This window comes from Staurois parvus, unplaced genomic scaffold, assembly GCF_062004578.1.
Source record: "Staurois parvus isolate SC_StPar_1 unplaced genomic scaffold, SC_StPar_1.0 ptg000303l, whole genome shotgun sequence".
Taxonomy (NCBI): Eukaryota; Metazoa; Chordata; class Amphibia; order Anura; family Ranidae; genus Staurois; species Staurois parvus.
Window position 1 is genome coordinate 10,938,490 of NW_028318099.1, and position 21,436 is coordinate 10,959,925.

General features: G+C 42.5%; 1 protein-coding gene across 2 annotated transcripts in view; it reads left to right on the forward strand.

The window, feature by feature from the left end:
- The window catches only part of WDR11 (WD repeat domain 11), a 131,841-nt gene that overhangs the window by 69,229 nt on the left and 41,176 nt on the right, over nucleotides 1-21,436 (forward strand). For both annotated transcript variants that reach the window (XM_089683226.1, XM_089683228.1), the window contains exons 13-16: nucleotides 11,158-11,233; nucleotides 11,435-11,543; nucleotides 15,813-15,937; nucleotides 20,287-20,434. In XM_089683226.1, the coding sequence (XP_089539352.1) occupies nucleotides 11,158-11,233; nucleotides 11,435-11,543; nucleotides 15,813-15,937; nucleotides 20,287-20,434 (458 nt within the window). The remainder of the gene's footprint in view (nucleotides 1-11,157; nucleotides 11,234-11,434; nucleotides 11,544-15,812; nucleotides 15,938-20,286; nucleotides 20,435-21,436) is intronic.

A 21,436-nucleotide genomic window follows, 5' to 3' on the forward strand; every position in this document is an offset into this window, starting at 1 on the left:
ATACCCACACATAAATTGTTTAAACATCATTTATCATTATCAAATAAGTTTTAACTTTTTATTCATCATTTGGTTTTAATTACCCATTTGATTTATGTTCTATTGCGGCAATGGGCAAACTACGGCCCGCGGGCCGTATACGGCCCGGCGGACTTTTAATCCGGCCCGCGGAGCTAGGCTCCCGCTAGGCTCCTCTCACAATCCGCCCTGAAGACCGGTGTAGCATGAAAATCTGTCTCCTATGAGGATCTGTCCCCCTCGACGTATCTGCGCATGTGCCGGAGATCGCCGATCGGCTGCTAATGCCTGAAACTGGCACATGCGCAGATACGTCGAGGGGGACAGATCCTCATAGGAGACAGATTTTCATGCTACACCGGAACGGCGCGGGAACACGGCGAGAGGAACGCGCGGTGCAAAGGTAAGTGAATTGACACAGGGGGGACTTGGGGACTTAATATGGGGGATGAATTACTATATGGGGGATGAATTACTATGGGGGATGAATTACTATGGGGGATGAATTACTATATGGGGGATGAATTACTATAGGGGGGATGAATTACTATAGGGGGGATGAATTACTATATGGGGGATTAATTACTATGGGGGATGAATTACTATATGGGGGATGAATTACTATGGGGGATGAATTACTATATGGGGGATGAATTACTATATGGGGGATGAATTACTATATGGGGGATGAATTACTATATGGGGGATGAATTACTATGGGGGATGAATTACTATATGGGGGATGAATTACTATGGGGGATGAATTACTATGAGGGATGAATTACTATATGGGGGATGAATTACTATATGGGGGATGAATTACTATGGGGGATTAATTACTATATGGGGGATTAATTACTATGCTTACTATGGGGGAATATTATTATACTTACTATGGATGACACATACACATCATTCATCTACTCTTGGTCCGGCCCCCGGGTCCAATATATGAACCCATTGCGGCCCTCAAGTCAAAAAGTTTGCCCACCCCTGTTCTATTGCATCATCCTACCTTAGCGTATATATTTTAATGCATTTATTTTTGGCAACATATTTATAGATTTTTCGAAATTGGGATCAATATTTATTGGTTCCTAGTGATTTGGATGTGATGTGATTAATCTCCCAATAGTTATTTTTACCCATCACTATGTATTAACGCACCTTTGATCTTTGTTTTATATTAACAAGTACTCAGTTAAACACGTCTGTTGTATATTTCCTATCCATGGTAAAATGGCGTTGTGCAAGCGCACAGAGTACTAACACATGTCGCACTACGGCAATATGGCGCTGACTCAGTGCGCATGCGCTATTTACTGTATAAATTGCCGGCTTCACGATCATGGCGTCACTTAGACTCTAGCCTCTGAAGAAGTGCGTGCACACGAAATGCGTCAGAAGGAGCCTAGGTGCCACGTGGAGGCCTGGCGGCCATCTTAATTCCTGGAGGGTCAGTCTTTCATTACACCTGACGCTGCCGTGTTTTATTTATTTATTTACCTATGCTACTGTGATTTTAATAAATTATATACATGAATTACTACACTATGGGCACTTTTCTTGGTCTGCTGTGAGGAGCTTATCATTTATAGAGCCCTGCTGCGATCCAGTTTCCAGTCCATCCATCCAGAGAGGGAAGCACCTGTAAACAGGCATCCATACCCATCTATCCCTTAAAGGGACCTCTGGTTAGCTGGATCCATTCACATCCTTTGAGGGCTCATATCCTTATTCCTGGAGGGAGAATCATCTTATGTTCCAGCCTGGACCCATACCTGTGAAGGGGACCTTTGTTGACATATACACCGCGTAATTTTATTACACTTCTGGTGAGTGCGCAATTCTTACTTTACCACTGGGAGCACCACCACTGGATTGAAGATTTTGTGATATTCACACTACATAGACTGTCACGCTTGTACGGTTTATTTAACATTTATGACATTTATTATAATTTGGTCTATTTCGAATTATTAATAGCGCTGCACAATATTTGCATACTTAATAATTACTATAATGTGCCTGTGCACGTTGCTTACCTCAAAAATCTTTATTTCTAAATAAGTTACTGGTGCACCCTGCAGTCACCAGTAGTGTGGCGACAACAGTCTGCAGTGTCACATAGCCTCTGCACTGTTGCCACCACACTACACATGGTCTCCTCCTTCGATGTAAGTAAGCCGTGTCTGTACATGGCTTACTGTGAAATAAATCCCCAAATGGTTATCACGACCTAGGTTGGAGATGGGGCTAAGCTGGAGAGGTTCACATATCCTGTGGCGTCACCTCAGCTTTTTCAGGCCCTCCTCCTAGGCTGTGCGAATGTGGAATGGAACTGTTGGTCAAGGATCTGATCCACCCAAAGGTGCATGAGATATAGCCTGCTTTACCAACACTAGGCAGCAGCCTACAATTTATTATTTAACACCTAAACATGTCATGGTACGGACATGAGTTATTATCCTTAAAGTCCATTGAAACCCTGCTAATTACTAATCTGGGCTAAGATGAATGTCTCTTTATTTTCTGAATGCCTTTGTTTACCTGAATTATTATAGCAAAAAACAGTGCAGCGCTCAAAATTAATAAATAAATAAAAACAAAGTATATATATACATATAAAAAGTCTATGCAATATCCGTGGTGTTATCTGGTAAGGTGAATGCACTTCCGGAGTATGTACTGCCTCGAAATAATAGCAATGCGCACTCACCAGAAACGCATGGATTATGCGCATGTAGGGATAATCATCCCAGGTAACCAATCCCTCGAAGACCGAGTGGTGGGCGTCCTATTCACAGTGGGTCATCAGAAACACCAAGACAGATCCGGAGGTCCCCTTAAAGCAAGTCAGGTAATCCACACTGATAGTGTTGAACCCTCTTCTGGCTGGTGGAGGCACCCTTTCGGTGGGAGTAGTAGCTCCAAGAAGGAGCCCCAAAAAACAGGTGCCAGAGATAGTGTAGTATGTTCTTTAGGTGATTTTATTAATCAAACATAGCATAGTAATAGGGCAGTATGCACATCACAGCATCAGTGTAAAACAGCATTACTGACCCCAATAAAGATGGCCGCCGACCCTCCTCGTGGCTCCGGCGGTAGGAAATGACGTCACGCTCTGCACAGCTCCTCCTTAGGCCTTTCGTGCTACAGGCACATCATCAGAGGGGAGGCTGTACAGAGGCGTGACCGACGTCAATGTAATATATAGGGGAAGACGGCGCATGCGCGGTTACCCGCGGCCATCTTCCCATGGAGTCCGCAGTGCGCATGCGCGCAAACGGAAGCGCCATTTTGCCATGGATCCGCAGTGTGAAACAAATGAAGAAAAGGGGTTGGGAGATTCCTCCGCTTACCCATCGTAACAACTACAGGATATTCAGCCACAGACCCCAGGGAAACGATGGAGCCGTATACTTAAGTCTATTAAAGTGACAGTGCTCCATACACAGGAATCTTCAGATATACAGTCAGGTCCATAAATATTGGGACATCGACACAATTCTAACATTTTTGGCTCTATACACCACCACAATGGATTTGAAATGAAACAAACAAGATGTGCTTTAACTGAAGACTGTCAGCTTTAATTTGAGGGTATTTACATCCAAATCAGGTGAACGGTATAGGAATTACAACAGTTTGCATATGTGCCTCCCACTTGGTAAGGGACCAAAAGTAATGGGACAATTGGCTTCTCAGCTGTTCCATGGCCAGGTGTGTGTTATTCCCTCATTATCCCAATTACAATCAGCAGATAAAAGGTCCAGAGTTCATTTCAATGTGCTATTTGCATTTGGAATCTGTTGCTGTCAACTCTCAAGATGAGATCCAAAGAGCTGTCACTATCAGTGAAGCAAGCCATCATTAGGCTGAAAAAACAAAACAAACCCATCAGAGAGATAGCAAAAACATTAGGCGTGGCCAAAACAACTGTTTGGAACATTCTTAAAAAGAAGGAACGCACCGGTGAGCTCAGCAACACCAAAAGACCCGGAAGACCACGGAAAACAACTGTGGTGGATGAGCGAAGAATTCTTTCCCTGGTGAAGAAAACACCCTTCACAACAGTTGGCCAGATCAAGAACACTCTCCAGGAGGTAGGTGTATGTGTGTCAAAGTCAACAATCAAGAGAAGACTTCGCCAGAGTGAATACAGAGGATTCACCACAAGATGGAAACCATTGGTGAGCCTCAAAAACAGGAAGGCCAGATTAGAGTTTGCCAAACGACATCTCAAAAAGCCTTCACAGTTCTGGAACAACATCCTATGGACAGATGAGACCGAGATCAACTTGTACCAGAGTGATGGGAAGAGAAGAGTATGGAGAAGGAAAGGAACTGCTCATGATCCTAAGCATACCACCTCATCAGTGAAGCATGGTGGTGGTAGTGTCATGGCGTGGGCATGTATGACTGCCAATGGAACTTGTTCTCTTGTATTTATTGATGATGTGACTGCTGACAAAAGCAGCAGGATGAATTGTGAAGTGTTTCGGGAATATTATCTGCTCATATTCAGCCAAATGCTTCACAACTCATTGGACGCCGCTTCACAGTGCAGATGGACAATGACCCAAAGCAGACTGCAAAAGCAACCAAAGAGTTTCTTAAGGGAAAGAAGTGGAATGTTATGCAATGGCCAAGTCAATCACCTGACCTGAATCCGATTGAGCATGCATTTCACTTGCTGAAGACAAAACTGAAGGGAAAATGCCCCAAGAACAAGCAGGAACTGAAGACAGTTGCAGTAGAGGCCTGGCAGAGCATCACCAGGGATGAAACCCAGCGTCTGGTGATGTCTATGCGTTCCAGACTTCAGGCTGTAATTGACTGCAAAAGATTTGCAACCAAGTATTAAAAAGTGAAAGTTTGATTTATGATTATTATTCTGTCCCATTACTTTTGGTCCCTTAACAAGTGGGAGGCACATATGCAAACTGTTGTAATTCCTACACCGTTCACCTGATTTGGATGTAAATACCCTCAAATTAAAGCTGACAGTCTGCAGTTAAAGCACATCTTGTTCGTTTCATTTCAAATCCATTGTGGTGGTGTATAGAACCAAAAATGTTAGAATTGTGTTGATGTCCCAATATTTATGGACCTGACTGTAACTGTGAGGTGCCAATTTATATATGTTGAGGGCAATCTCAATGGCCCCAGTGTGAGTGGTATATACCTACAGTGAACGGACCACGGCAAGGTGGATGCTCTATATTACATAAAACACACATATAATCAATAAAATCCCCAATTCTTGTTAAAATGAGATAAAACCATCAGTAAAAAGCTCTAAACATAAATTTATCCAATATGAACATATACATATATGTGAAAGTCTCTGTTCTAGCACATAATCAGTTTATTATTAAGATACTAATCCTCATTACTCTATTCTTGTAGTCAAAAATAGGTAAATAGAATAAAATTAAAATGGAGTAAAATCAATATAAAATTAAAACGTTAATATTATCTCAAATTATAAAACGCGCATTATAATTGAAACTAAAAGCCGTAGTTGAAAAAAACCCCTAATTAAAACCGCACAAAGTATAGATGTATCATATACAGGAAGAGATATACAATAAAATACATAGGCACAGAATATACGGTATTAGAAAAAACGTCCCAATTAGCTGTTGGCTATAAAGCAGTTTACGTCTACCTCTATATTATGCCCTAGGGGGTGCAATGTATTGAGCTCAAACACCCACTTCGTTTCTGCTTGGGAGACCGCTCTAGTTTTGTTAATTCCTCTCCAGTGATTACCAATCACATCAGAGCCAACAAATTTCAAAGACGATGGATCCATATTATGATGAATGCGATAGTGATTAGACAATGAATGTTCCCTAAATCCTTTTTTGATATTCGATACATGTTCACACAACCTGTCGCGTAAACGTCTTATTGTCCTGCCCACGTATTGTTTCTGGCAAGGGCATTGTAGTACATATACTACGTATTTACTATAACAAGATATGAATCGTTTTATCTTATATCTCTTGCCAGTAATACACGATTCGAATGTGTCAATTCTATTTTTTCTAGTGTTGTTACACTTGCAGATCACACACCTGTTGCAAGGGTGAAACCCTTTTAAATCATCGAATAGAGATACATTCTTTGGGGGATCCACCACATTGGGTGCAATCATATGTCTAATAGCAGTCGCCTTCTGATAAACTATTTCTGGTCTATCAGGCAGGATAGTTGATAAAATTGGATCCATTTTCAAAATGCCCCAGTTGTTATTAATAATTTTATTTATTGTCTTGTACTGTGTTGAAAAGGACGTCACAAAGGGGCATACTTTCTTTATAATTTGATCCTTTTTAGGTTTGTTGGACAACATGGTGTTTCTGTCCATCTGTGCCACAGTTTGGATTGTGTAATCTAAGACCGCTTCATTATATCCTTTCTCCAGGAATCTATTCTTCAAGACTTTTGCTTGGATTTGAAAACTATCTTTATCCGTGCAATTCCATCTAACTCTCATCATTTGTCCCTTTGGGATATTCACCAACCGCTGTTGCGGTCTGTAGGTTTAAAATAGGATTTGGTAGTAATTCTTCCCATAAAATTAACCAGTGTCAAATCTAAAAAGTTAATCTCCAACCGACTAAAAGTATATGAAAGATTAATGTTAAGACTATTATTATTGAGTGTAGTAAAAAAGTTTAAAAGAGATTCTTCCTCTCCATTCCATAACAGCAAGATATCATCTATATACCTTTTGTAAAATGTCAATTCGGGCCAGTCTCTTGCAAAAATAAGGTCCTCCTCCCAGCGGGCCAAATATCGAATATATCAAAAAAGGATTTAGGGAACATTCATTGTCTAATCACTATTGCATTCATCATAATATGGATCCATCGTCTTTGAAATTTGTTGGCATTGATGTGATTGGTAATCACTGGAGAGGAATTAACAAAACTAGAGCGGTCTCCCAAGCAGAAACGAAGTGGGTGTTTGAGCTCAATACATTGCACCCCCTAGGACGTAATATAGAGGTAGAAGTAAACTGCTTTATAGCCAACAGCTAATTGGGACGTTTTTTCTAATACCGTATATTCTGTGCCTATGTATTTTATTGTATATCTCTTCCTGTATATGATACATCTATACTTTGTGCGGTTTTAATTAGGGTTTTTTTCAACTACGGCTTTTAGTTTCAATTATAATGAGCGTTTTATAATTTGAGACAATATTAACGTTTTAATTTTATATTGATTTTACTACATTTTAATTTTATTCTATTTACCTATTTTTGACTACAAGAATAGAGTAATGAGGATTAGTATCTTAATAATAAACTGATTATGTGCTAGAACAGAGACTTTCACATATATGTATATGTTCATATTGGATATATTTATGTTTAGAGCTTTTTACTAATGGTTTTATCTAATTTTAACAAGAATTGGGGATGTTATTGATTATATGTGTGTTTTATGTAATATAGAGCATCCACCTTGCCGTGGTCCGTTCACTGTAGGTATATACCACTCACACTGGGGCCATTGAGATTGCCCTCAACATATATAAATTGGCACCTCACAGTTATATCTGAAGATTCCTGTGTATGGAGCACTGTCACTTTAATAGACTTAAGTATACGGCTCCATCGTTTCCCTGGGGTCTGTGGCTGAATATCCTGTAGTTGTTACGATGGGTAAGCGGAGGAATCTCCCATCCCCTTTTCTTCATTTGTTTCACACTGCGGATCCACGGCAAAATGGCGCTTCCGTTTGCGCGCATGCGCACTGCGGACTCCACGGGAAGATGGCCGCGGGTAACCGCGCATGCGCCGTCTTCCCCTATATATTACATTGACGTCGGTCACGCCTCTGTACAGCCTCCCCTCTGATGATGTGCCTGTAGCACGAAAGGCCTATGGAGGAGCTGTGCAGAGCGTGACGTCATTTCCTACCGCCGGAGCCACGAGGAGGGTCGGCGGCCATCTTTATTGGGGTCAGTAATGCTGTTTTACACTGATACTGTGATGTGCATACTGCCCTATTACTATGCTATGTTTGATTAATAAAATCACCTAAAGAACATACTACACTATCTCTGGCACCTGTTTTTTGGGGCTCCTTCTTGGAGCTACTACTCCCACAGAAAGGGTGCCTCCACCAGCCAGAAGAGGGTTCAACACTATCAGTGTGGATTACCTGACTAGCTTTAAGGGGACCTCCGGATCTGTCTTGGTGTTTCTGATGACCCACTGTGAATAGGACGCCCACCACTCGGTCTTCGAGGGATTGGTTACCTGGGATGATTATCCCTACATGCGCATAATCCATGCGTTTCTGGTGAGTGCGCATTGCTATTATTTCGAGGCAGTACATACTCCGGAAGTGCATTCACCTTACCAGATAACACCACGGATATTGCATAGACTTTTTATATGTATATATATACTTTGTTTTTATTTATTAATTTTGAGCGCTGCACTGTTTTTTGCTATATTGATATATGTATATTTTAAAGGTATTGTGGTTACCTGGAGTGTTCTAGCTGCTGTATACATTTGAGAGCGCTCACTACAAATTGCTTTTTTACCTGAATTATTACCTGGAATAGATGTTTCCAAGCCAATTACAACTACATGGTGAAGGAGTGGGTAGAAGGCTTTAGCAGCACATCATTACTATTGTGCTCAAGCTGCTGCTGATACTAGACCTCTTGAGAACCATGGTGGGGAGAGGCAAGGAGCGTGTGTGGGCTTGTCACCTCAACCCTATTTGCCTGCAGAGAGTAAAAATGCTGTAGAAAAGTGGTCCATAAACTGCGGCCCAGGGGCCAAAGGCCCTATTTCTTCAACTCACACCAACAATGGGGCTCCATTTCTCCCACTGATACCCATAATAGGGCACTATTCCTCCCACTAAAAGCAATGATGGAGCATTGTTTAGCCCCACTGACGGGGCATTTTCGGCTCCCACTGGCCACAGTCTGGCCCCCCTAATGCCTAAAGGACAGTAAACTAGCCCTTTTTATTTGGAAAGTTTGATGACCCCTGTTGTAGAACAAAGAGCTCTGTCACACTTTTGACGGAAACGTGACATTACATATCTACTTTCAGGAACATTAGGTTAAAAACAAGGGACAGGGTTTAAGTCACTACAGCGTTTGGCATGATTCTATTAGTTTACCTGCAGGATCCCTTCAATTTTATCCAGTGCACAATTTGTTCAACAGTATCAAGCCCTGATATAGAGCACCTTGACAAGCATTGTTTTTTTTTTTTTATGAGAGGATAAAGAGTCTAAATAAAATTGAATCTGGACTTTTGACGCTTACTTTATGGACACCAATGCCTACTTGTGCAAAAAGCCAACTTTTCACCACCACTCCTGGAACAGCTGTCTAAGGAGAACCATTTTTGCTACACTGCTTGATATCTAGCTGAAAACATCTGCTGTTGTAAGTGATCCAGCAACCCGTACCTCTCTTCTACTTCGCTAATTTTACAGGGGAGACTTTACAAAACAGTGTTGCCTTAATGGTAATGCTTGAAGGCATTATAGGGCTGCTGTTTTTTGAGTCTTGCCATTTGAAAATAAACTCCATGGCCTCTGTGCTGCATGGACCCATTTTTGCTCTATGCATGATGATATGGTAGAATAATTTCTATGGATTGCTAAGAGTATCTTTTGGCTAGCCATATATGGGTTGTTTTTTTTTTGTTTTTTTTTTTTTTCATTCAACCAGCAGGTTCAACTAAAAAAAAAAACGGACCCAATTTCCACATCCACACATTCAATGTGGTTGTGGAATCTGTCCACTATGTCTATGTATTCTCACAGCAGGGAGGCTTCCCTACTGTCAGAATACACCGATCAGTGCTGCAGCCTTAAAATACCGACAGGTTGAACAGAATTCGATCAGTATGTTGACTTCTGTTCACCCACAGTGGCAACACATGGATGAATATTTGTCTGGTTCCCATTGAACAGGTAGAATTTTGACCTATGTATTGCCAGCTTTTGTTGATGTTGCATACTATGGGATCTTTACTCTTCCTAAAGTAAAACGAGCTGTATACAGTGCATTCAGAAAGTATTCACAGCGCTTAACTTTTGCCACATTTTGTTATGTTACAGCCTTATTCCAAAATAGATTCAGTTCATTTTTTGAAAAGGCACCTGAGGGACTCTTAGACCATGAGAAACAAAACTCTCTGCTCTGATGCAACAAAGATTGAACTCTTTGGCCTGAATGCCAAGTGTCATGTCTGGAGGAAACCAGGCACCACTCACCACCTGGTCAATACCATCCCTACAGTGAAGCATGGTGGTGGCAGCATCATGCTGTGGGGATGTTTTTCAGCGGCAGGAACTGGGAAACTAGTCAGGATTGAAGAAAAGATGAATGCAGCAATGTACAGAGACATCCTTGATGAAAACCTGATCCAGAGCACTCTGGACCTTAGACTGGGGAGCTGGTTCATCTTTCAACAGGACAACGACCCTAAGAACACAGCCTACATGACAAAGGAGTGGCTACGAGCCAATTCTGTGAATGTCCTGGAGTGGCCCAGCCAGAGCCCAGACTTGAACCCAATTGAACATCTCTAGAGAGATCTAAATAATGGCTGTACACCGACGCTCCCCATCCAACCTAATGGAGCTTGAGAGGTACTGCAAAGAAGAATGGGAGAAATTGGCCAAAAATAGGTGTGCCAAGCTTGTAGCATCATACTCAGAACGACTTGAGGCAGTAATTGGTGGTAAAGGTGCTTCAACAAAGTATTGAGCAAAGGCTGTGAATACTTGTGTACATGTGTTTTTTTTTTTTTTTGTTTATTTTTAATAACTTGCAAAGATTTCAAAATGAACTTCTTTCATGCTGACATTATGGGATATTGTTTATAGAACGTGGATGAAAAAAAAAATGAATTTAATCCCTTTTGTAATAAGGCTGTAACATAACACAATGTGGCAAACGTTAAGCGCTACGAATACTTTCTGGATGCACTGAAGGATCGTGATGTGTGAACAAAGAACTATAAAAATAAAATCAGATGTGGCATGTTTAGTTGATGTAAAGTGCTTTGTAGGCGTCATACAGTTTTCGGTGCAACAGTTCTCTGGATTATGTAATTTGTTTCCTTACTTTCAGGCAGAAGTATGTCATTCAGAGGAGAGAGAGGAAATGACGAACAGTCCATAGAGATGATCAAAGTATCTCATTTAAAGTACGTTTACTGTAGCTATAATGTCTCCCCAGATGTAGTAATGTCTTGCTTTTCCTTGGCAGCATTAAATTAAGAATAACACAAGTCTGGGTCACCTGCTTGGTGAACTTTATTTTGCATTACTAATATTCCCACTCTATCAAAGGAAAGGGGAACCATCCTACTTTGTTAAGATCTGACACCTGTCTTTGTGTATTGCAGGCAGTATCTTGTTGTGGTGTTTAAGGACAAGCCTATGGAATTATGGGATATCAGGACTTGTACTCTGCTGCGTGAGATGTCAAAGATCTTCCCTACAGTAACTGCCTTGGTATGTTTGAACACATTCTAATGACCAAGATAGTTTTTGTACTGCTTAACCACTTTATAACCACTGTATGTTTAACACTAAGGGCAAAACCTTTTTTTAAGTTTTAGATAGAGTGTTGAGGGTTTAGGACACCTGTTGGGTTTTTATTGCAGTCTGTATTCCAAGTAGAGAGATGCACCCTCTCTATTGGTCCTGTTTACTGTTGTCACCTAAAGTGAAAGATAAAAAAAATCCCACATTTTTGGTTGTTACAGAGCAGGAATAGAGGGAAAACCTTCAAGACGACAGTAGTTCTTTTGACTTCCAGGGATTTCCCTCACCTTGGAAGGATTTGCTTTAACTTCCTTTTGCGGCTATGAGACCGGAAGTAAGAGGAAATCTCTCCAGTGGGACACAACAAGAAAACTGACAGGGGTTATAAATCTCCCTTGCTGTATCCTAAATGGAAAAAAAAGTTTTGCTTTTACTTCTACTTTAAAAACGGAAGCTTGCTAAATGTGTATTTCAGCAGGGCTGTTTATAAATGGCACTTAAGAAATAAAAGCGATATTAAGCCTAAATACGAAGGTGAAGGTTCAGGTCTGGCATAGGTTGCCTTTGGGGGTAATGGGCAAAGTGAACCTGGTAAAAATTATAATCCTTCCTAAGCTCTTCTATATGTTTTGGCACTCCCCGATCTATATCTAAATCCCCTTAAAGTACTTCAAAACTATGAAGAAAATTTTACAAACTTTTGTTTGGGGAAGCTCTAGACACAAACTAGCATGGCGGGTGTTCAAAAAACCCCATGGCTAAGGGGGGAGTGGCATTACCTGACTTGTGTTTATATTTTCTAGCTGCCCAACTGTCACATTTTTATCACATTAATAAATCTGATAAACAACAGTATTTGACTTGGGTGTGTAATGTTTCACCTTCTGTTTATCTCCATCATTTCTACAATTTACTCTGAGGGCTGGCTGGCACAACAGGGGCAGACAACCGTATGGGCATGCTGTATCCTCATGGTGGTACTGCCTCTCCTGTAATACATGCTTATGCTCCTCTTTGGTATAATAGTTGGCTTCCCAAGTTACTGTCAGCTCCAGATCCTGTTTTGTGGATCTCTAAGTGGTAGATTATATGCACTATGTGATGAACAATCAAGGGATCAGGACCTTTCAACAATTAAAAGATGAATATGGCCTATCAAATTTTATGTTGTTTGGGTACTTTCAGATGCAACATGCTCCATCTGTTCCATTTCTATTTGCCCCCCCTTATACTTCCAGTTCACCCCTGTTGTATGTGCTGGGTGCAGATGAGGGCCGCAAGCTGATCTCTAACTTCTACAACCTGTTGCTCACTACCATAGCTGCTAAGGTGGCCTATTCTCCCAAAAATTGCTGGGCAGCTGATGTTCATGAGTTGGATGATGAGGAATGGGGAGAGAGCTTGGATACCTATAGATTGGTATCACCCAAATGAATGCACCGTTTAATCCAAATTTATATTAACGCGGTCCGTATGGCCAAATTTGGGCCCAACAAAAGTCCTGCGTGTCCAAAATGTTTGGTGACGACGGGCACTTTCTTTCATCTCTTATGGTCTTGCCCTAGAATTCAGGAGTTTTGGGTTATTCAGTTTCTCCATGACAAGATGGGATCGCCTCTGTCCCTTGACTGTAAATACAGTTTGCTGGGGCTTTTTCCTGCCCCAGAATCTGAAAAATTTCAAAATATCTTTTTACATGAAACATTTGCTGTCCAGAAACGCACTGGAATGCATTAATAAAGAGCGTACAGAAACACTTCCAGAATGGATCTGGAGGACGTTTTGTGGTGTGGACTGGCCCTTCATGCAGAGAATGCATTAACGGATAAGGTCACCTTTTGGACAAAAATAATAAATGCACATTTTTTTGCAGGTAGAAAATGTGCATTTATTATTTTTGTCCAAAGGAGCCAGGAAAGCATTGCACCAGCGATCAGTAGATCACTGATGCCATGCAGGTCTCCTGCAGACCTGACAGAATATTTGCTTGCCGTATGGGATGAAGCAGATATTCTGAAAGGAATCTTGAATGAACTACCACGGCGCTTCACAACGCAGTGGTAGTTCATTGAAAACTACAAGGCCACATCCGCTAAGACTGTCAAGACTTGCAGTTCATTCATTCCTGGAAGTCCCTGAATGAATGACACAGCCGTGTGTGCAGAGCCCCGCACGGCTGTGCTTTTTTCAAATCTGACAAATAGTACAGGGGGGCTTCTACCCGTATTATCTGTCAGGGGGAGGGGGGCGGAAGGCGTGGCTGCAGCTATGGGAACATGGTACATGTTCCACCATAACATGTTCCCAAAGGTGAGCTTATTCTTTAAAGTAAAAAAACCTCATGCCTTTAGAACCACTTTAATTGGGTTATGGGACAGTGAGTGATGGGGAATGCAAAATTCCATGGTTGTCACAGGGACAGGAAAACTTTCTCTGAAGACAGTTGTCTCCATGAGGGTTTCTGCTCATTTTAGAGCGAACCTATGGGATACAGATGGCGAAAGAAAAAAACCCAAAAAACTAAAAGGGGGTTTAGGAATTACCGATACAGCAGGGCTCAAAATGTCAAGTCCTGAGCTACTAGCCAAGCCTTAAGAGTTATTTGCTATCTGTTGTCCCACCCAATCCCTACCCTGCCCCACCCTTCATTCTGCCCCTAAACACGCACTTGTAAATTATCTCATGAAATTGCATTGTTAAATGTTTTATGCAGAAGGAAGGGAAGGAAGAAAGAAAGGAAATGGAAGGAAGCAAGGGAGGGAAGGGTGGAAGGGAGAGAGGAAGGGGTGGAGGGAGGGGAGAAAGGGAGGGAGGAGTTGAAGGGAGGTGTCACTTACCTTGTTTGTGAGCCTGACGGCAGAGGAAGGCCTATCGTAAAGCTCCGGCTCGGGGACCACTGAAGGTGGAACAGCAACCACGAGAGCACAGCAGGGTATGAGTGCTTGGTCAGTCCTGTAGTCATTGAAAGAATTGTTGGCACTTCGCTGGCAGATGGGGCAGCTGGACTGGCTGGCAGCAGAGCAGGCTGGTAGCAGGCAGATGTCACAGCTGGACAGGCTGGTGGCAGAGCAGGCTGGCAGTGGACAGACGTCACAGCGGGGCAGGCTGGCAGCAGAGCAGGCTAGTAGCAAGCAGATGTCACAGTAGGACAGGTAGGTTGCAAAGCAGAGTAGCACGCTGTATGCAGATTCGGACAGGCTGGGTCAGTAACAGATAAACGGATCAGGCATAAACTGCAGGCAGAAGAATAGTTGGGTCACAGGCCAAGGGCAGTAATGGTGGGAGAAGATCAAGCAGAGACAGAAGTTAGAGGCGGAGTCCAAGAAGCAAGTCGGGGTTAATCCCAGGTATCACTCTCAGGAACAGGCACAGGGATACAGGAGATCAGACAGCACAGGCTAATGGTGCTGCTGGGTTTAAATAGTCTAATTGGCGCCAACATTGGCAATTGGCAGTCGCGGGTGCGCGAATCAAATGCACACGACTATGCACAGCAGGGTGGGCACGGAAAAAAGCACAAATACATCCTTTGGCATGGACATTCTGTTCATGCTCCCAGGAGTTTTCTTCAGGACCTTACCCTTTCCACTTAATCAGGTACTGTGGCTGGTTCATTTTTCTCCTGCAATCCAAAGTAGCTTTCACCTCATATTCTTCATCTCCGGGGGGGGGGGGGAGGAGGAGAGGGAGAAAGGTTGATGATTAGTGAAGCAGTGGGGGCAGTTACAAGGACCGATCTCCTGTATGTCTTTCAATGAAGCAGCCGGAAGTCGCTTCTCCTCTCCCTCCCGCAGCTTCCAGCTGCTTCATTGAATGTCATGCAGGAGATCGCTGTTTGTCGCTGCCACCACTGCCGCCCTTCCCACACACCCGTAGTCTTGGCGCTGCTCTCCCCCACCTTATTTCCACTCGCCCAATGCAAGCGGGCAAGTGGAAATTTCGAAATACAGTATTTATAAAGAGTTTTTCCTATATGTATTTTAATACTGTACTGTAAACAAACCCTGTTAGAGATCTATGGAGCTGAACAAATGAGTAGCACCACCAGTTCTTTTCTACAGTTTTTCTTTATATGTAAATTGTCATGTTGTACTCTCAGGTATAGCTGTTATTTGGATGACTGCAGATTTTACACTTTCTGTGGCACTCTGATTTTGTTATGTCAGTAACCCAGAATGTTTGGCATTTCAGACATTACAAATGTAGTAACTCTGCTTCCTCCTTTATTTCTCTCAGGAGTGGTCCCCGTCTCATAATCTGAAGAGCCTCCGCAAAAAGCAGATGGCAGCTCGCGAGGCAATGGCACGTCAGACAGTGTCCTCAGACAGTGATCCAAACAGCGTTGAGTCTTCAGTCATCAGGTGAAACATCTGGCGCTTCTTTAGAGGCATAGTAATAATTCATAACTCTCCCATCATACTGTGCTGATGAACACTTGTGAAATCAGAGAAACAGAGCCAATCTCAAGTGCACAAAACTAAAACCAAACAGCCTTTTCAATGTACCCTGATTGTAAATAAATGAATAATGCAAGAAGCCTAGGTCCTATTTTAAAAATTTTACATATTCAAAAAAAATGTTTTAATAAGAAAACATCTTTAATCACATAATGTGGAGAGCTATGAAGAGTAACTACACATAGCAACCAATCACAGGTCAGCTTTCAGCAGCGATGTGTAAGTAATCGTATATGTGAGGCTTCTTTTTTATAACTGGTAGCTCTGGATTAAGGCAGTTTACACATACTTTGCTTTAGGCTAGGTTTACATTTGGCCTCTATTTGGAATGCAATGCATGGTAGTGTAGTTGCATTGCCTTAGTATATTTGGGTGCTGTTCAAAATGAGTGGCGCAACAGCACACGTATGCACTTAACATGCATTACCGTAACTCAGTAATGTAAACCTGGCTTAAAGGCTTACATGAAGTACTGGGAAATGTTAGGTGTTTTATGAAGAGCCTATGTTCAATCTGCACCAAATGTACTCAGCTTGTAAAGTGTATGTGGAGATTTTTTTAAAGGTGCACACAGAAGCTCTTCATTTGATCCAGCTGAAATGGCCAGGAATGTGTGTAACTCTCTGGGTCACGCTCAGGATAGGGCTCAAAGGGAAGAATTGGTGATCTAGGCTAGATGATTATCATTCCACAGAGGTAAGGAATTATACGTTGTTCAATTTTTTTTTTTTTCAACCAGTGGGTTAAGTGAAAAAAAATGACCCAATTTCCCTATCCATAAACTCCCCACCATCAGGATGCATTGATCAGTGCTAACCGCTATAGTTGGCGGTGCTGATTGATCAGGAAAAACCTGACAGGCTGGTTGTACACAATTCAATTGGTAGGTCAACTTCAGTACAACCAACTTGCCCATACATGGATCGAAATTTGGCCAGTCCCTGCTGAACCAACCGAATTTCAATCCGTGTATGAGCACCTTAAGGCTGGTGCAGTAGGTGCGTGTAGTTCAATTACATAAACCTTGCATATTTATGCTTGATTTGTTCTACAGGACAAATACATGGCTCTCATAACTTCTGTTTTAGGTCTCTGAATACTTCAAGACAGCATAGTTTTTTTTTTCAGCTAATATATTTAAAGCACAACTCCACTTTTGTTTAGAAAAAAACAGTCCCCTGTGGGTAACCTATTTACATGAAAGGGATTTTAACAAAGGGGAAGGGAAGCAGATTAGACAAGTCTGAAGCAGTCCATAGATCATGCTATTTTCTTTTCTTCCACCACATGTGGAAGAAAAGCAAATTGTTCAGTTCACCCATCAACACAGTCAATGTTGATGGTGGGAATCCCTCCTGCAGTTCTATTGTGTTCTGTGGCAGGGACCCTTCCGTGACGGCAGAACACAATGATCACTGTTAGTGGCTACAGCCGCAAGCAGTTATTGCATGAAAAAGATACAACAGGTTGGTTGTACTAAAGTCGATTGATGCATCAACTTCAGTACAACAAGCCTGCCCATAGATGGATCAAATCTTGGCTGATCCCTGCTGAAGTGTCCTAGATTAAACCCATCTGGCCAGCTTAAGTGTGGTAAGGGTGTTCTTTTCAAAAGAACCTGACATGACACTTTGCCCTGAATGATCAAAGAGTTCAAAGACTTTTGCTTTCACTTTTTTGTAACCTTATATCATTTAACTGCTGAGCAAGGGGAAGTCCAAATCATCATTCATAAAAATGCAGCTAAGCCCCCAGTCACATCAAGCCTGACTTTGAAATCGTGCGACTTCACTGTAAGTCGCATGATTTAAAAGTCGGGTAAACCGCCGATTTCAGGCGCGATTTGCAAGACATCTGACACAGGGCACAATTCACTAAGCGGTATTGTACCGCATCCGAGTATATGATAGGATAACGCATAGCAATTTTTACAAAAAACGTTTGAATTCACTAAAAAAAGCTACTAAAATACTGCATGAGTTATTTTATCAAGTCATGCAGTATTTTAGTAGTGAAAACCATGCGTTAATGTTTCAGCTGTCAGCGGGGTTCTCCACTGACAGCTGAAAGTAAAAGAAAGAATTGCCGGCAATTAAAAAAATTATTTAAAAAACGGCATGGGATCCCCCCCTCCATTCATACCAAGCCCTTCGGGTCTGGTTTGGATTTTGAGGGGAACCCCCACACCAAAATTTAAAAAAAAAATGGCGTGGAGTCCCCCCCAAAATCCATACCAGACCCTTATCCGAGCATGCAGCTTGGCAGGTCAAGTAAGGAGGGGGTGAGCGAGCGAGCGCCCCCCTTCCCTCCTGAATCATACCAGGTCACATTCCCTCATGGGAGGGTGCTTTGGGGCGGGGGTGCTCAGCGCGCCTCCCCCCCCAAATCACCTTGTCCCCATGTTGATGGGGACAAGCGCCTCTTCCCCACAACCCTGGGCTATGGTTGTGGAGGTCTGCGGGTGGGGGCTTATCAGAATTTGGAAGCCCCCTTTAGTAAGGGGGCCCCCAGATACTGCCCCCCCTCATGTGAATGCGTATGAGGTACATGATACCGCTACCCATTTACAAAAAAAAAGTGTTGTGTTAAAAAAGACAGGAGCCAGTCTTTAACAAGTCCTTTATTAAAAGAAGAAAAATAAAAGAATGCACCCCGAAGTAGATCCAACGTCAGTCACGATGCCCACCGCCGCCACCTGAAAAAAAAAAGGTTCCGCTCCCGCTGCTGGCTCCCAGCTGTCTGACTGCTCTGCTGGCTTGACAGTTCTTAAAAATATAAGGGGCGGGGCCATCACATATGTGACCCTGCCCCCGTGGGACATCATGGACCCAGCATGCCCGGTAGATGATGTCACACGGGGTGGGGTCAGACGGGTGGCCTCACCCCTTACATATTTAAGAACTGTCAAGCCGGTGGAGCAGGCAGACGGCCTGTAACCAGCATCAGGAGCAGAGCCTTTTTTTTTTTTTTTTGGGTGGCGCGCATTGTGATTGACCTGGGATCTACTTTGGTCGACGTTCTTTTATTTTCCTTCTTTTAATAAAAGAATTGTCAAAGACTGTCTCCTGTCTTGTTTCACATTACACTTTTTTTTTTTTTTTTTTTGGTGAATGGGTAGCGGTACCATGTACCCCATATTCATTCACATGCGGGGGGCGGGATCTGGAGACCCCCTTGCTAAATGGGGCTTCCAGATTCCAATAGGCTCCCCACCCGCAGACCCCCACAACCACAGCCCAGTGTTGTGGGGAAGAGGCCCTTGTCCTCATGTCCCCCAACATGGGGACAAGGTGTGAGGGCATGTGGCCTGGTATGGTGCAGGAGGGGGGGCGCTTGCACGTCCCCCCCCCCCCCTTTCCTGACCTGCTGGGCTGCATGCTCGGATAAGGGATTGGTACGGATTTAAGGGGGGGCCCCCAAGCTAATTTTTTTTTTTTTTAATTTTTTTTTTAATGCTATGCGGTATCGTACTGCATACTCGGATGTGGTAAGATACCACTTACAAATGTCTATGCAAATTGCAACAAAAATAGTGCATGCACTACTTTTGAAATCGGTGTGGCTCCGACCAAGACGAAACCGCACCAATATGACCACTCTAATAGTGGACAATAGGGTGTGACTTGGCAAGTCACCTGGTCGATGTGACCGGAGGGTAAGTTATGATGTAATGTCACATAGAAGCAATTTAATTATTTTTTTAAACTTCATGTTGTTAAATATTGTAAATAAATACTTTACATGGTATGCCTATGTACATGTCAGTAGAAACGAGTGGATAATATAATTAACGGTGTTAAATGATCTGTGCCATTGTCATTAACACATTTATAACTGGAATATAAGTTCTGTCATTCTTGGCCTCAATGGTAGATCTATAATTTGTGTATTAAAATGATTAAATCTGTGCTGACCATCTGTGATAGCTGGCTGAATGAAACAATTGGCTGTAAAGTTATGCCTTGCCCATGTCCCTCATCAACTCAGCTCTTTAATTCTGCTGAGTGTATGCTTTCCTCCACCTCCAATTACTTTTCATGCGAGTGAAGGGATACGGATCCCTCTCTAACACTTGCATTAACCCAAAGTACTGATCATAAGCGTTGCTGGTTTGCTGCAATTTCAGTTCCTCCCTTTATAGCCACTGGCTGTGTATTAATGGTGCACTAATGAGGCCATTAGTGAAGAAAGTGGTAAAGAAAATGACTCAGTACCTGATGCCAGCAGTTCTCTGCATTTACCTGCTGCATTAGTCTGTTACAGGAGGCGGAGAGCAAGTCGGAGCTGAGCCAAAACATCTCTGCGCGGGAGCACTTTGTGTTCACAGACACAGATGGGCAGGTTTATCACCTTACTGTGGAAGGGAACAGTGTGAAAGACAGCGCCAGGATTCCCCCAGATGTGAGTTCATAATATTGCTTTTGTACCAGGACAGGTTTAGCCTATGGGCATGTGAGGGGATGATATCATTTAGCAGCACAGAAAATTAAACCTACTGATTGCTGGCAAAGATCATTGCATCTGCAGGCCTGTGGGAACTGTTCTAGTGACTATGCAGGTTAACTCTTTGTAAGTCTGCAATACATGGTTCAGTATTGAGCTGAAGACATTTGAGCAGTGTTTAGTTTTTTAAATGCTATGCGGAATCGTACTGCATACTCTGATGTGGTAAGATACCACTTACAAATGTCTATGTAAATCGCAACAAAAGTAGAAAATTAAACCTACTGATTGCTGGCAAAGATCATTGCATCTGCAGGCCTGTGGGAACTGTTCTAGTGACTATACAGGTTAACTCTTTGTAAGTCTGCAATACACGGTTCAGTATTGAGCTGAAGACATTTGAGCAGTGTTTAGTTTACATTCTGAACAATACTGGTTAAAAGCTGTATTTTTATTCTATCAACTCCGTACTCCCCAGGCTATAGCAGAATCCACTTATCATTGACATGTATCTGAACAAGCTTACACTCTAATATCTCTGCCACATTTATACATACACTTCAACACTACAACCAAGCGGCAAGACCAGAGTGCTCACCACTTAGCTAGCATTTTCATAGCCATGTTTGTCTGGTGGGTTGACAGTGGAATGTGTTCTAGATATAGTTCAGTGCCACTCCACAGCTGACAATAGGAAATAGTTCCTGAATGCAAGATGTGACATAGCACCAGAAACGGAACAATTTATATATGGCAAAGCATGTATTCACTTTTAGTGCTAGAGGATCGATACAGAGAGCAGTGCCCTACCCGAAGATTCCTCACACTAATAGCAATTTTGCATTTTGAACCCAAGCATGCTGTAAATAAGTGTCCAGATTATTTATTACCTTCCAAAACATCTGCAGTGTGACTGGTCAGTGTGCAGTGGAGGGTTTTTTACTTCTGATCTAACTGCAG